Genomic DNA, 13,135 nt, shown 5'->3' with positions numbered 1-13,135 from the left:
ATTCCTAATTCAGCGGGGATGGCCTGCCTGTTATAAATTACTCTCATAAACCAGCTATTTCTGCTGCTTCCCCTGGGACTGCACCCAAGGTGAGGATCAAGCAACACTCAGCATCCACATGTGCAAGCTCCGAGCCGGGCGGGAGGAAGCAGACAGGAACCGATCCATGTTTGACTGCAACTGGCATGTGCCTTCTGCAAGCCGCCTTTGAGAAGATCCCAAGCACAGGCATGTTTGAATACACCACGGTGTTTCCTAATGCCAGTGAGCTTCTTCGTGTACCTGAAATCTGCCTGACTTAAAAAGTAGAGGCATAAGCAATACATCTTGTGTGCAACAGCCTGTTTTCTCCACAGAAGTATTTTGGGGTACTTTATCACTGAACACTACAGAACTATTTCTTATAGTGACTGGTAAAGCCATCTCTCTTGTGCTTAGCTGCTGCTACTCTGGAGGACCACAACTGTAGTTGTAAGTATCTTCTGGTGCTGTTTGAGCTTTTGCAAACGTATTTTTACAGCCGTGTTAACAGCTATACAAAGGAGGGGAAAATGATGGAACTGCAGAAAAGAGAGAGAAGGCAGAGTAAAATAAGGAAGCAAAACTGAGATGGGAAAGGGTGGATTCAAAAAGAAGTTTGAAGAAAAATGTTGGCCAGAAAAATGGAAAGGGAACTGGAAAAGGGATATCACAAATGTTAACTTGTGATGGAGCACATGGCCACACCTTCATATCTTCTAATACCTCACCACGTTTTTCAAGTGACATATCCATCACTTTTGTTTTGAAAGACGTGCAGGGGAGAGGTGCAAAAGGCAGACTCGCATTAGCTGTTAACATGAGTGAGAATGCAGAATTGCAAGTATCTGAGACTGAAATCTTTCTGTGGCCAAATCAAAACACATTTGTCTGATAGCCACATCCAGAGACTAAACAGCCATGGAGAGAGGAAATTTCATGAAACATATTAACAGTCACTACAATTATATGAGGCATGAATGGCCCAGAATGGAAAAACCTAATTATAAATGCAAGTTTCCTGCTGTTCCTTTTCTTTCTCACTGGACTTAAGGAAAATATGTTGTGTTTCCAGGCAATGTAGGACAAAGAGTTTCAGTTTTTAAATTTTATCTTGTGCACACTACATCTGAATGTTATCAGCTCTCTTAATCACCTTCTGATGTCTGATAGTGCCCCTTTAACCTTTGTTACTCGATTACTGAACAAGTTATCTCATTGTTACTCTCTTTTGAAGGAAGAGTTGTGCCTCTTTTCATGCTGATAAGAGACACATAAATATTCACTCTCAGCAAACATTTAATAGTAAAGTGTCTTGAGCAAACTACCAGAGTCTAAAGGTAGGAAGCCCTGGTTAACTTCTCTGCTATCTTAACCCTTTATTCAATCAACCAGAACAAACAGATACAAAAGATGGATGCTCTTTTTTTACAAATGAAGCAGAAATAATTGTTCTCTAAAAGAATGGACTTTATAACATGCTTTATAACACCACAAATAAATCAAATGTTTGGAAGTGAAATACCTACCCATTTTCTGGGCCGGCCTCTGGGTCGCTTTTCACCAGTGGCTTCTGCTTTCTGTAAAGGCAAAAGAAACACAACATCTTTTATACCTCGGCATTATTTAACAGCCTCGGTAACTAGGAACTCCTTTCCTGTAACATTATCCATACTCGTATCTCTTGGGTGGCACCAAGCCCCCCTCCCGCTCTATGGGTTTTCTGGTGGAATGTGATTATGTTGTTTTTTCTGACATTTCTTAGCCAGCGTGGCCAGGGGACGCCTCTCCTGCGCCCAAGAGTGACCCTGGCCCGGATCCACGCTGAGTCCAGGGGCACGGAGGAGCATGCCCACGCACATCCAGCTGTGTGGTACCCACAGAACTGCCCCAGCCAGCCATGGTGCATGCAGGCTGTGCAGGGGGGCACAGGGCAGTTTGGGAACCTGAGAACCCCTGACAACATCACATCTAGTCTTTCACAGGCTGTCACAAACTACCCATAGATACTAAATGAAGAATACAGACTGTTTCAAGCCCAAACAAAGCAATTTATAGCAGCCACAGTTCCTTCCTTTAGTCTCATGATGTTGATGCATGAAATGGATTTGGACAGACTTTCACCATGAATGAGTGTTCACATTGGGAGGTAACTCATATTGAGAGATAACCTCTATTTCATGTGAAGTCTTCCAGGTAAAAGAACATCCTCAAGCTCTAAGCAAACCTTTTGCTGGTCCAAAGCACACCTTCCATTTTTACATTTAAGGAAACAGCATGCAAGGTGCCCTAGAAGTGACAGCTGTATTTATGTAAGCCCAGAAGTTGGTCCTGGAGCTCAAATTAAAGAAAACATGGCTCCTCTTACAGACTCTTCCATTAATTCACTGCATGACACTATGAATACTATTACTACTTATGTGCTACACTAAAATACTTAGAGGCTTTAAAATGAAAACTGCAGGTTATTTTCTCTAGATAGGCTCTGCCCATCCCTAAACCTTATCAGGTAAAGAATCCTGTCCCACTGAGGGTGATGAGGATTTTGTCACCAGCTTTAGTGAGTGCACTTTTGCTGCATACAAAGTCCCTGAGAATGAAGATTTTTAGTACATATTCTATAAATGTGCTTCCATATTTCCATGAATTGCTTTTTTCCAGTTAACTGTATGTGTATTTGATTTGCCCTTAGAAATCAACTGTGTCATTAAATAAATCACTTGCTGGTCAATCTCTGTAACATATACTGTAACCTAATGCTGTGTAAAGTGGATCCCTCTAAATGAGAACTTGAGCTGAGGAAGCAGTGGAGGAATCTCTACAAAAAAAACCTGCCCTGCAAGTTAAAAGCAATTCCTTTAAAACAAATATCTCACCAAGAAGAAAGCTGTGAAAAATAAAATTCACACTCTTAAAGGGCAAAATTATCACTCAGACTTGTTAAAAGAGCAAACTTGCTCTTTAATCGTTTATACCAGTGTTACATGTAAGGTGAAACCCTCTTATGAGAATACTTGTTAAAATGCATTTACTATATACTGTAGCTGTCTATTGCAAAGTTTTGTTTCCTTTAAAGTGTTCATTTCTTTATACCTCATAACCTGGAGGACGCAAACAAAAGATGTAGCTGAGTTTTGAAAAGCTGTAGCCCCCTGCATTTGTTTGTTTCACAAAACACTGGGCATAAATTTTAACAGAAAATATTAGTTACACTTGTTCTTAAGAAATCAACACCTGATCTGTTGTGAAAGCACAAATGCCATTTATTTTCTTCTGTATTTTACCACACCTGAAAGACCCTTTTCCAAAACTCTATGAAAAAAAAATAAGGAAGCTAAAACTACTTTGGTCTCACAATTGAAGTTCCTATAAACCTGACATGAATTCTAAGTTTAATTATGGCGTTTAACTTAGTTTGATGGGAAAGAGAACATGAGAGATTTCTTTGAATAACTAATCTTTGCTTCCTGCCATAAACCGTCACGGAGCACGGCCGCTTGCCATGAGCAATGCCACGCATTACCCTGAGGAAGGTCCACGTCAGAAGCGGCCAAGGGTTTCTGCTGGCTGGTTTGGGTATCAGTTTGTCAAGTGCTTGGGGACCTTTCGGATTGAAAGGCACTATATTCCTGCTGTATATGATTTCCACCTCACATTAGAAGGAAAACATTTCCATGGTTCTTATCAAAACCCAATCTTTCCCAGAGGTGAGCTGAGCAAACAGCAGGGCATGCCAGAGACGATGTTTTGGTACAGAGCGATTCTGTAAGTAAATAGGAAGGTTTCCACAAGCTAAACTGCAGAGAATGAACGACAAGAACCTCCAAAGTAGACGTTTTTATCTCCATTCCAAAGGAAGAGAAAGTCAAAACATTTCTGGAACAACCAAAAAGGAGTAGTGGCAGTCCCGTGGTGATAATAGAGACATGAAGTTTTGGAAAATATGCCACCTCTTTCCCTCTGGACTTTTTTCAGGTTGCATTTTGCAAACACAGGCTGTATTTTCCCTAACAGCACAAGACTGTATTTTAATTTAAGCACTTGAAGAAAGGTTTTATTGCACATCAGACAAATAATTCAATGTTTCTCCATATAATTTTCAAGTAATTAATAAGAAAAGGAACACGTAAGTGCCAAAGCATTGCTTTTCCTCTGAAACAGGTATTTGCATAATCAGAAACATGCCAGTGTGTTGGCTCTTTGCTTTAATTGAAGTGTCGCCTCTGAAGCTGGGAACAAATCCAGAGGGAGCCCCAGGCCACCCAGAGGTAACATGGATTCTCACCTGAGCAGCAAGATGCATGTGTTCCCAGCCACCCTACACGCAGCAGCTGGTACCTGCTTAGTCCCAAAGGAAGCTGCTGCCTTCAGCCGCTAAAGCACTTTTTGAAACTGAGATGTGTTTGGTCACAGTTTTCTTCCCATTTGGTGCTACGCTACGAGGCCATGATCTTGCTCTATACAGCTAAGACACGGAATCACGAAATTTAAAGGAGAGACAGGTATGTTATCAAACACAAGTCTACGATATTTACTGAAAAAATACGCAATTTCTTACAACCAATAATACACACACATCATTTTTGCTATGTCCCACTGTGGGAACAGTACTAGATTTACTCGCTTTTAAGTGTGTGATCTATATGGGAAATGTCGGGGCTTTTTTTTGGTCTCAGGTGAGAAAGATGACCATTCTAGTCATTGCTGTCTGGAAGCAGCTAATAGTCCCCAGGTTGATTTGCGATTCACCTGAGCCCTGTACCACAGGGCCACCAAACCCAGCTTCCAAACAGCTGCTGTCAGCAGCCCTAGGACCTGACTGCCCATCATCTCTGCCTCCTTGTTGCATAAATGTGCCGTGCCCAGACAGAAACTGAGGCTGTACTACTGAAGGCAATTAACAAGACAAGGCAAGTATAAATAATTCAACGCCTATAAAGTGCTCTTTGGGCATCTATCTATTGTCAAGGAAGATCTCAAATGCAACAGAATCCAAATTTGGAGAACCCTATCCACTTTGCAAAATGATCTGCAGGAGACCTCAGATAAAATGTGTCAGAGCTGTAAGTCGGGGAAAATAACCAAGAGTTCTCAGGAAGAAGATTGCTGTTGTCAAATTGTGTCAAAAGAACGTGCCCATGGCAGTGTCCCTCTCCTAAAAATTAAAAAGAAAAAAAAAAAAAGATATTTTGTTAAAAAAAACCCTCCTAAAAGAAACTTCGGCATTGGCTAGATACAAATCTATCACGCTTCCATGTCCTGTTTTTCCCATTTGAATTCTAAACTGGAGTCAGTCCTCTCCTTCTTCTTCCACCCTCCTCAAAATGTCTGATGTTGTGGTCCCTTATTTTGGGGCTACAATAACTATGCCATGATCACTTGATAAATCTGATCTTGTTTTCCCTTTAAGCCTATAAGGACTGGTGTTGGTGAGAATGAATGAAGCATGGAGAAGCCAAATAGATTTTCATGAACCAATTTAGGGCAGAGTCCTGGTCACATGCATACTTTTTTATGTTACCTTTGGACTGCTTAACTCAGGGACGTGCCTTTCTACATACCAAACTCTGGCCATGTAACATAGAAACTGTAGCATAGTCACACACAGTACCACAAGTTCTGGTTTTCAGAGGGTGATGTTTCAAGATCTAGAGGTATTTTTAGTGAATTTCACTACATCAATAACTACAACAAAACTCAAAATATTTTAACTGAAGGTGAATTTTTCTAAAAAGTGTTTACTTTTGGATATTCCTGGGACATCCCTTGATATTTTCTTTCAAGACAAATACATAGTAGCTACTACTCCTTTTTTTAACCTCACATTTGTGTTTCCTCCTTCCAAACAGGACAGTATTTACACCTATACAGTATTTTTGTCAAGACCAACTACAGGAGCTAAACAAAGAAAAGCTCTTGAATGCTTAAGGGAAATGTGATGGGCTGGGAACACAACTCAGCCTAACAAATAAAACTCAACCACAGAACACCCAGGAAACTAAAAAGGAACATCCCAACTAGGATGTTCCTGCAAAACTAGTTGTTCTTTAGGAAAAAAAAAAAATCAATCACTTTTTTTTTTTTTTGCTAATTTTTTACAAATATTTTAAATGAATAACAGAATGACTTGTTTAAAGACACAGCCTTCAATAACAGCCCAACTGTGGGGACTCAAGTACAAGGTGATTAGAGTCTTTTTGTGTGTCTCTCTCTTCTCATCTGCTAACGTGTTCCTTCTGTTGGTGAAAATTAAAGAATTGAGAAAGGGTTTGCTTTTCTACAAAATGCAGTTTACCTTTTGTGTCCAGTTTATAGCAAGTCAGGTAAATGTGATATGCAAGGCTTTTTAAAAAATGCGTATTACCTAAAATTAGAGTAATTGCCACATTATTAGCTGTCCAATTGGTCTTGCAACACTCTGTATGCATTGTCAAGTTTCACATTGCTAATTTCCTAACAAGCACAGTTTGTTTTCAGATGCCCCAAGGCCAGTTTACTAAGACCAAACACAAGCTCTGAAAGCTAAAAAAAAAAAATGCCATGAACCAAGAAATTTTAAATACAAAACACAACTACGATTCAGGGGTGACTTGTCTCTCAACTGATTTAAGGGTATTTCCTTTTTGAGGTATAACAAAACAAAGTCCCAGTTCTGGAGTATTTTTAACTCGCTGCCAGTTTGTGCAATACATTTTTAATTGTGATGTGTAATGGTTTGCAAGAGAACACCCAATCAATTAATCATGAGTGCCTTCTCATGGCTGCTCAGTGGGTTCTCCTGGCCGACGTTTTTCTTGCATGTTGTGAACACTCTTAATACATTTCAATGAGCTGCCTTTGAAAAACACAGGCCACACACACTATTCTTTAGACATTCCAGCAATTTCCAGTTGCGGGTATAGAACCCAAGTTCACATGTAGAGAGGCTTAAGCTGAGTTAGCCAGCTCTCCTTCTCAGAGCTGAGTCAGGCTGGAGGAAGCCTTAAACAAATATATGTATGCATATGTATGTGTAAATATGTTTACCACAAAATCAAACATATAGCTCACTCTTTTAAGAGGTGATACTCTCACTACCAAATGAAGCTTTCTTACAGTGCCAAAACCTTTCCATTCATATTACTGTTAGCAAATTAATATTACACAAAAAGATACTTTGAGATGCCTGGTGAGAAGTTGAACCATTTTAGAGAGGGTTAATTATCAATTTGGAAAAACAGCTAAAATATTTATTTGAAATGTGATCTCAGTGACTTTCTTCTAGTAAGGCTTTATAAGTCTTTTATGGTTTAGAGGATTTATCAAACATTTCTATATTTTTATCTATAAACCTAGAAACAAATAAGACTTGTAATTGCATACCCCTCAAAGATTTCTTTTAATGGTAAAAAGACGTGGTCTTTACTCAATTTTTTATGTTATCAACACCTGAAAGGGTTTGCTTTAATTAGAGCAGTAACTTGATGCATTCTGAAAATCAAAACCTTACAATGAAATTGCTCAGTTCATAAATTAGATTAAAAAAAACAACTATAGGCACCAGAATCATCTGGAAAGCTCTTGATTTTATATACCTCCATATACATTAATGTTTTAAAGTTATTTTCAATTTATACTGATTTTCAAATCACTCATACAAATGAAATAATGTTAATATTTCTTTTAGAAATATCTTTTTAAAACACATTTCTATGAATTACTTAAAATTTAATCTTATTACAAATATTTCTCCTAGGAAAGCCAACACTGCTAAGAGTAATATTTAAAATACTAAAGCTCACATTTGGACTTGCTAGACTAATAAAAACTTGCTCTCTCCCTTTTGAAGAGTGAAATTTAAACTATTTTAAAGTTAATCTGAGGAACATTTTTACTACATTAAGAAAAAAAAAAATCAACATTTTAAGCTCACTAGGTCGCAGTCTGGCTTTGATATTTTAAATACTGAACCAGTAAAGCATTTCTTACTAATTAATGAACTTATTGACAGGATATACTGCTTTTTTCCAGCTCAGAAAGTAAAAAACAATTTTAAAATTTAAAGAGAGTTGGAAAACCTCCCTCAAATAAATGTTGAAAACACTTATAACAAAACAGACGTGAAACCATAGTCACCCCCCTAATAATTTAATATTTATCCGTAGTTGCTATAGTAATTTTAACACTGAAAACTAACAAACTTAATATGGTCAGTACTATAGGCATATTGAAAAATGAACCATAATTAGATGACGCCACAAATATCTTCCACACACATTTTGTCACAGATCTGCTTAGAAGATACTGATACACTTATGCATTAGAGTTCACCACCAGATTTTGTAAGCTTTTGTTTCCAATTTAGTACCTGCAAATTAGTGCTAACTGCTGTGTAACCATCAACATAAACAAAACTCCTGTATTTATTTTCAAACCTACACACAACTATTTGCCTTCTCCAAAACAATTCTTACAGAAAGGTATTATTTGCCTTGATAGCAGAGTTTTCTAATGCTGAGCTTTCCAAAATGCGAATAAAATTAAGTCCCATTTTCACGTTGTACCTGTGATGTAAAGTCCACGCACTAAATGCAGTGACTTCAGTGAGCTTCTCCTATGGCTGAATCCATTCAGAACCACCAGAATAAGTGTGCTCCCTTCACCAAGCAGAAGTGATGGTTCAGAAGACTAATAGCACTTCAAGTAAAAGTCTCTTTGAAATTGATTACTAACCAAGATATGATGGGCTTTTACTGTAACTCACAGTTTACTTTACCATCACATTTTAAAGCTGTAAATTTCAATATATTCACTTATTTCCATCAACACATAATTGGATTTACTTCTAATTAACCTATGTTTGACAAAACACTTTAGCTTTAATATACAGATTTGGTCTGTACTAGTAACCACTGTAAGTGGGCAAGAAATTAATCTTCCTCCTTCAAATATCTAGAGAAAATAATATCCTTCATAATGATTTCCTTACTAGATACAGGAGATCTCAGTAAATACATCAAATAAATTATGTTATTTCACTAATCAGTACACTATACAAAAATCAAGCTGCCCTTACAGGTTCTCTACCTAGGGTCTTCATGCAGCATGCTATTTCCAGCCTTAAAAATGCAAAATACATGCTTGATGTAGCCTCCATTATTAAAAAGGTTCCAACCCCACAGTTCACAGTCTAAATTACTGGATTTTTTGCTACCAGTTGATGAAAAATAACATTAGGAACTCTCTCACATGAATAATCTCACCTTCTGAGCTGCTTTAGAGGGACTCTTGTTTTTGCTTCCTTTGGGTCTTCCTCTTGGTCTTTTAGGAGATGGTTCACCAGTTGGTTCCTAAATACAGGAAAACATGCTATTGTGGCAAGAGGCTACAACTAAGATCTGAAGGATAAACTACAACTGAGAAGTTACTTTAAACATATGAATTAACAATATTTAAAATGAAAAAGGAAAAATTAAACAGCTTGAGGTAAAATTAAAAAAATATTTTGCTGAATAAAAAGAGTTTAACTTCCCTTGGAATTGCATAAAAAACCTGGAAAAGTTATAGCAGAAAACACATTTTTAAAGGAAGATGGCTATGATTTTACTCATGTAAGAACGACTATTCAAAAAAATAATGGTTACCCATTTAATTTCAATTGTATTTCATTATAGCAAGATACAGTTACCATATGCAGTTCCTAACACAAACTTCTGGGGAAAAAAATACAAAAGGCTAACTACTGGAAAACTGCAAAGTAAGCTTAGACTGTTTTCTCTCTCAAGGGCACAAATATTTTGGGAGAATTGTTTTCTGTTGTTCTGCAGTCGGCATTATATTCACACCTATTCTAAACATAATTGATTTGTATTAAAATGCAAACGTTAAAGCTTCTTCAAACAGAGCACTTGCAAGCCAAAAAACATCGACCAAGGAAAATATCCAAAACAAAAGCTCAACTTTAAAGTGACTCGACAGGAACACTGATTATTTTAGCAATGTTCTTAACTAGCTCCTCTGCCTGACAGTAAATAACCAGTCCTTAAAAATGAGTATGAATTACTAAGAGTTCAGATTCCAAATATTTATTCAGTGAATCATAAATACTATAAAACTCTTCTAGTCTTAAATATTGTACATTTCATTCAGATTACAGGATGTGGTAAAACTAATTAAATGCAGTTCGTTAACTTAAACCAGCTTAAAACCCTTCAGCTTTTAAATTCCCGAGTAGGTTAAGGGGAGGCTGAAGAGGGGACTTCCTCACTGCTCTAGCTCTCAGTGGCACTGCACAACATCTGGGCTGAACACGTCTAAGAAGACCCACTTTTCTTTCTCTTCCATACATTCAAACGCTATAGGAAGGAGAGGATAAAAAAAAAGAAAAGGAAAAAAAAAAGGGCAGCCCCGGCGCAATGATGCCGGTGCTGGGGCCGGGCGAGGGCAGCCCGGGGGGTAAAGCGGGACAGGGGGCAGAGCCCGGAGCCGCTCCGGCGGGGGAAATGTCACCGAGGGCAGAGCGGGAAAACCAGGGGTCTCCGCTTTTATGGCTTTCCAAAAAAGTACTTTTCGGGGTGAGGGGGGAGGGAAAAAAAAAAAGAGTACTTTGTGCACATCGGTGGGAGAGGCGCAAGAGCATTCGGGTTTCCCCCGGCTCGGGGCTCTGCTGTTCAGCTCCCTGCGGGTTTTCGGAGCCCCTCGCAGGCTCTGGTGGGCTGATGCTAAATGAATGGAGTAAACATTTTTAAAGCCCGCGGAAGCTCGCTTTAAAATGAGGTCGGTAGGCAGCCCTACTTCCCAGTCCTGACTTCCGAGGGAGGAATGGAAAGGGCTGTGAGCAACTCCGCGCTGCTCCCGCGAAGCTGCGGGTTTAATTGGTTGCATCCGCGGGCAAAATCCCCCCTCGGCGGCACCCGCGGAGGGGCTGCAAAGCGCGGGGGCTCCCGGGCCGCCTCGCCCGGCGGCGGGGGCTGAGCACAGCGCGGCATTTCCAGGCGATGCGACAATGGCACTTCGGGAGAGGAAAGGAGGGGGGGGCGCAGGGGTGGAAATAATGCACGGATCTAGCAACCTTAGCGCGGATTCAGGTCCGGCAAGTCAAAAATATAGGAGCCCAGCGCGTCCCTTTCAGGGCCCGGGAGGAGGCTGTGGGTGCGGGTGGGTGGGAACTGGGCTCCGCTCCCCGCGTCGAGACCCTGGGAACAGTCCCCCTCGCCTCGACCTGCCTGGGAAAACGCCGGAGCAAAGGCAAAAGGTGTTGCAAATGCAGGGCAAGCCCCCTCCGGCTACCTCCCCCACCTCCATCGGCAACGGGGGCACCTCTCTGCATAGGATGACGGGGGTGAGGGAGGAGGTGGGGAAGGGGGGGACGCCAGAAAAAAAAAAAAAAAGGCGAAAAAACTTATGCGACTTTCTAGACACCCTCCTCTCCCCCCAACCCCAGGATCTAGGGGCAGTCAGGGGCTGGGCTGGTCAAGATCGGAGGCGGCAGCAGCCCCGGTGGGACCCGACACACACGCACGCACACACAGACACACACACAGATTGAGACATTGCAAAGGCTGAGAGAGGAGGGAGACAGGAGAGCCCCGTTCCCTGCTCCTCGCTTTCGCAATTTCAAAATCAGCTCGAAATGACCCAGCGAGCGCTGGTTGGTCGGAGCCGCGCTGCTCCATGTTCCCCATTTACATTGAAAAGCCCCAGCTCGCTCCCTGCACAATAGTGAAAGTCTCGAGGAGGCTCTGCGGCTCAGCCACACGCAGCAGCACCCCGCCGCTCCCGGGGTCCCCCCGCCGGGGCGCCCGGCGAAGCCCCTCGCTACGCTTCTGCACCACCTCGCCGGGAAGCAGCACACAACAAAGCCCCCCGCCCCGTCTCCAGGACTCCTTCACTTGCAGCATAATACGTACATGTACATGCCTATAATACTATAGATCTGCGGCTCTACGTATCTATACGGTACTGACTTGTGGTTGCTTCCTGGGTCTGCCTCGTCCTCTCTTCTGAGGCTCAGCGGTTGCAGGTTGCTCCTGGGCAGCAGTGGAAGGCTGACCGGGTCCCTCACCTTGTGCACTCATCGTGACTTCTGCTGCTGAGCCTTAAACCAGTCTCTCCAAAGCACCTTGGAAGGGGGGGAATCAAAACGAGCTCTTGCTGCTTTTGCTGCTCGCTGCCACCACCACACCGGACGTCCTGGTGCTGCCAAAAAGGAGAAGAGAAGGGGAGGAGGAGGAGGAGGAGGTGATGGTGGTAGTGGTGCTGGTGGTGGTGGAAGAGGAGGGGGAATGAATCTCTCTTACAATTTAGGAATGGTTAGTAACATGAAGCAATTCAAAAGCGGAGAGGTTAAAAAAAGAAAAAAACAAGAGAGAGAAGAAAAGGCAAAGTAAATTGCAACCCTGGAAATGCAAGGAGAGAGGGAAATACTCCGAGGGTAGTCGGAGCAAACCAAGAAGGGGAAAAAATCCTACAAATTGAAAGCAAGTGGTGGCTATCGCGCTTAGATCGGATCAGGACAAATTAAGATAAGACACACTGAAAATGGACTGAGACACTGCACAATCTTGCCAGAAGCATGCACCCTGCGAAGACAGGGATTTCGGCAGCAGCGGGAGCAGCGGGCAAAAAGAGCGATCATTTAAAAAATAATAATAAAACGATCTGGGAGATTGGGAAGGAAAAAAAAAAGGGGGGGGGGCGGTCCTGGGTTCGTGTCTGTGATGCGAGCTGCTGGGACTGGAAATATTATTATGCGAGTCCTGCCCACGGACTAAACTAGGATGAGGGTTTAAAAAAAAAAAAAAAAAGGAAAAAGAAAAGAAAAAACACCTTTACCCGTGGGTGGAAAAACCAGAAGGGGGCTGTGCAAAAAAAAAAAAAAAAGAGGAGGAGGTAGAGCGAAAAACCGAAAAACCCGGCGATCGGGGGCTGGCGCCGGGCCAGATAAAACATGAGCAGCACGGCAGCCGGGGCAGCGGCGCGGAGCACGCCGCGGCCGCCTCACGTGTCCCGCACCGGCCCGGCCCCGCCGCCGCGGCAGGTTTAAAGGGCCAGGCCGGGGTCCCGGCGCCCCGGCCCGCGCCCCTCGCTGCCCCCGGCGGGCAGGGGCAGGCTGGCCGGACCCCGCACGCCCCCCGCG

General features: G+C 42.0%; 1 protein-coding gene across 1 annotated transcript in view; it reads right to left on the bottom strand.

Annotated features, from left to right (window-relative positions):
- The window catches only part of HMGA2 (high mobility group AT-hook 2), a gene marked incomplete at both ends in the record, with an annotated part of 116,190 nt that extends 104,116 nt beyond the window's left edge, over positions 1 to 12,074 (bottom strand). Inside the window, 3 exons of the mRNA XM_080357995.1 lie at positions 1,548 to 1,598; positions 9,261 to 9,347; positions 11,964 to 12,074. Coding sequence (XP_080214121.1) covers positions 1,548 to 1,598; positions 9,261 to 9,347; positions 11,964 to 12,074 — 249 coding nt within the window. The remainder of the gene's footprint in view (positions 1 to 1,547; positions 1,599 to 9,260; positions 9,348 to 11,963) is intronic.
- Positions 12,075 to 13,135: the final 1,061 nt, after the last annotated feature.

Source organism: Nesoenas mayeri, assembly GCF_963082525.1.
Source record: "Nesoenas mayeri genome assembly, chromosome: 1".
Taxonomy (NCBI): Eukaryota; Metazoa; Chordata; class Aves; order Columbiformes; family Columbidae; genus Nesoenas; species Nesoenas mayeri.
The sequence above is the reverse complement of the archived record's forward strand: the minus strand, read 5'-3'. Positions and strand labels throughout refer to the sequence as shown.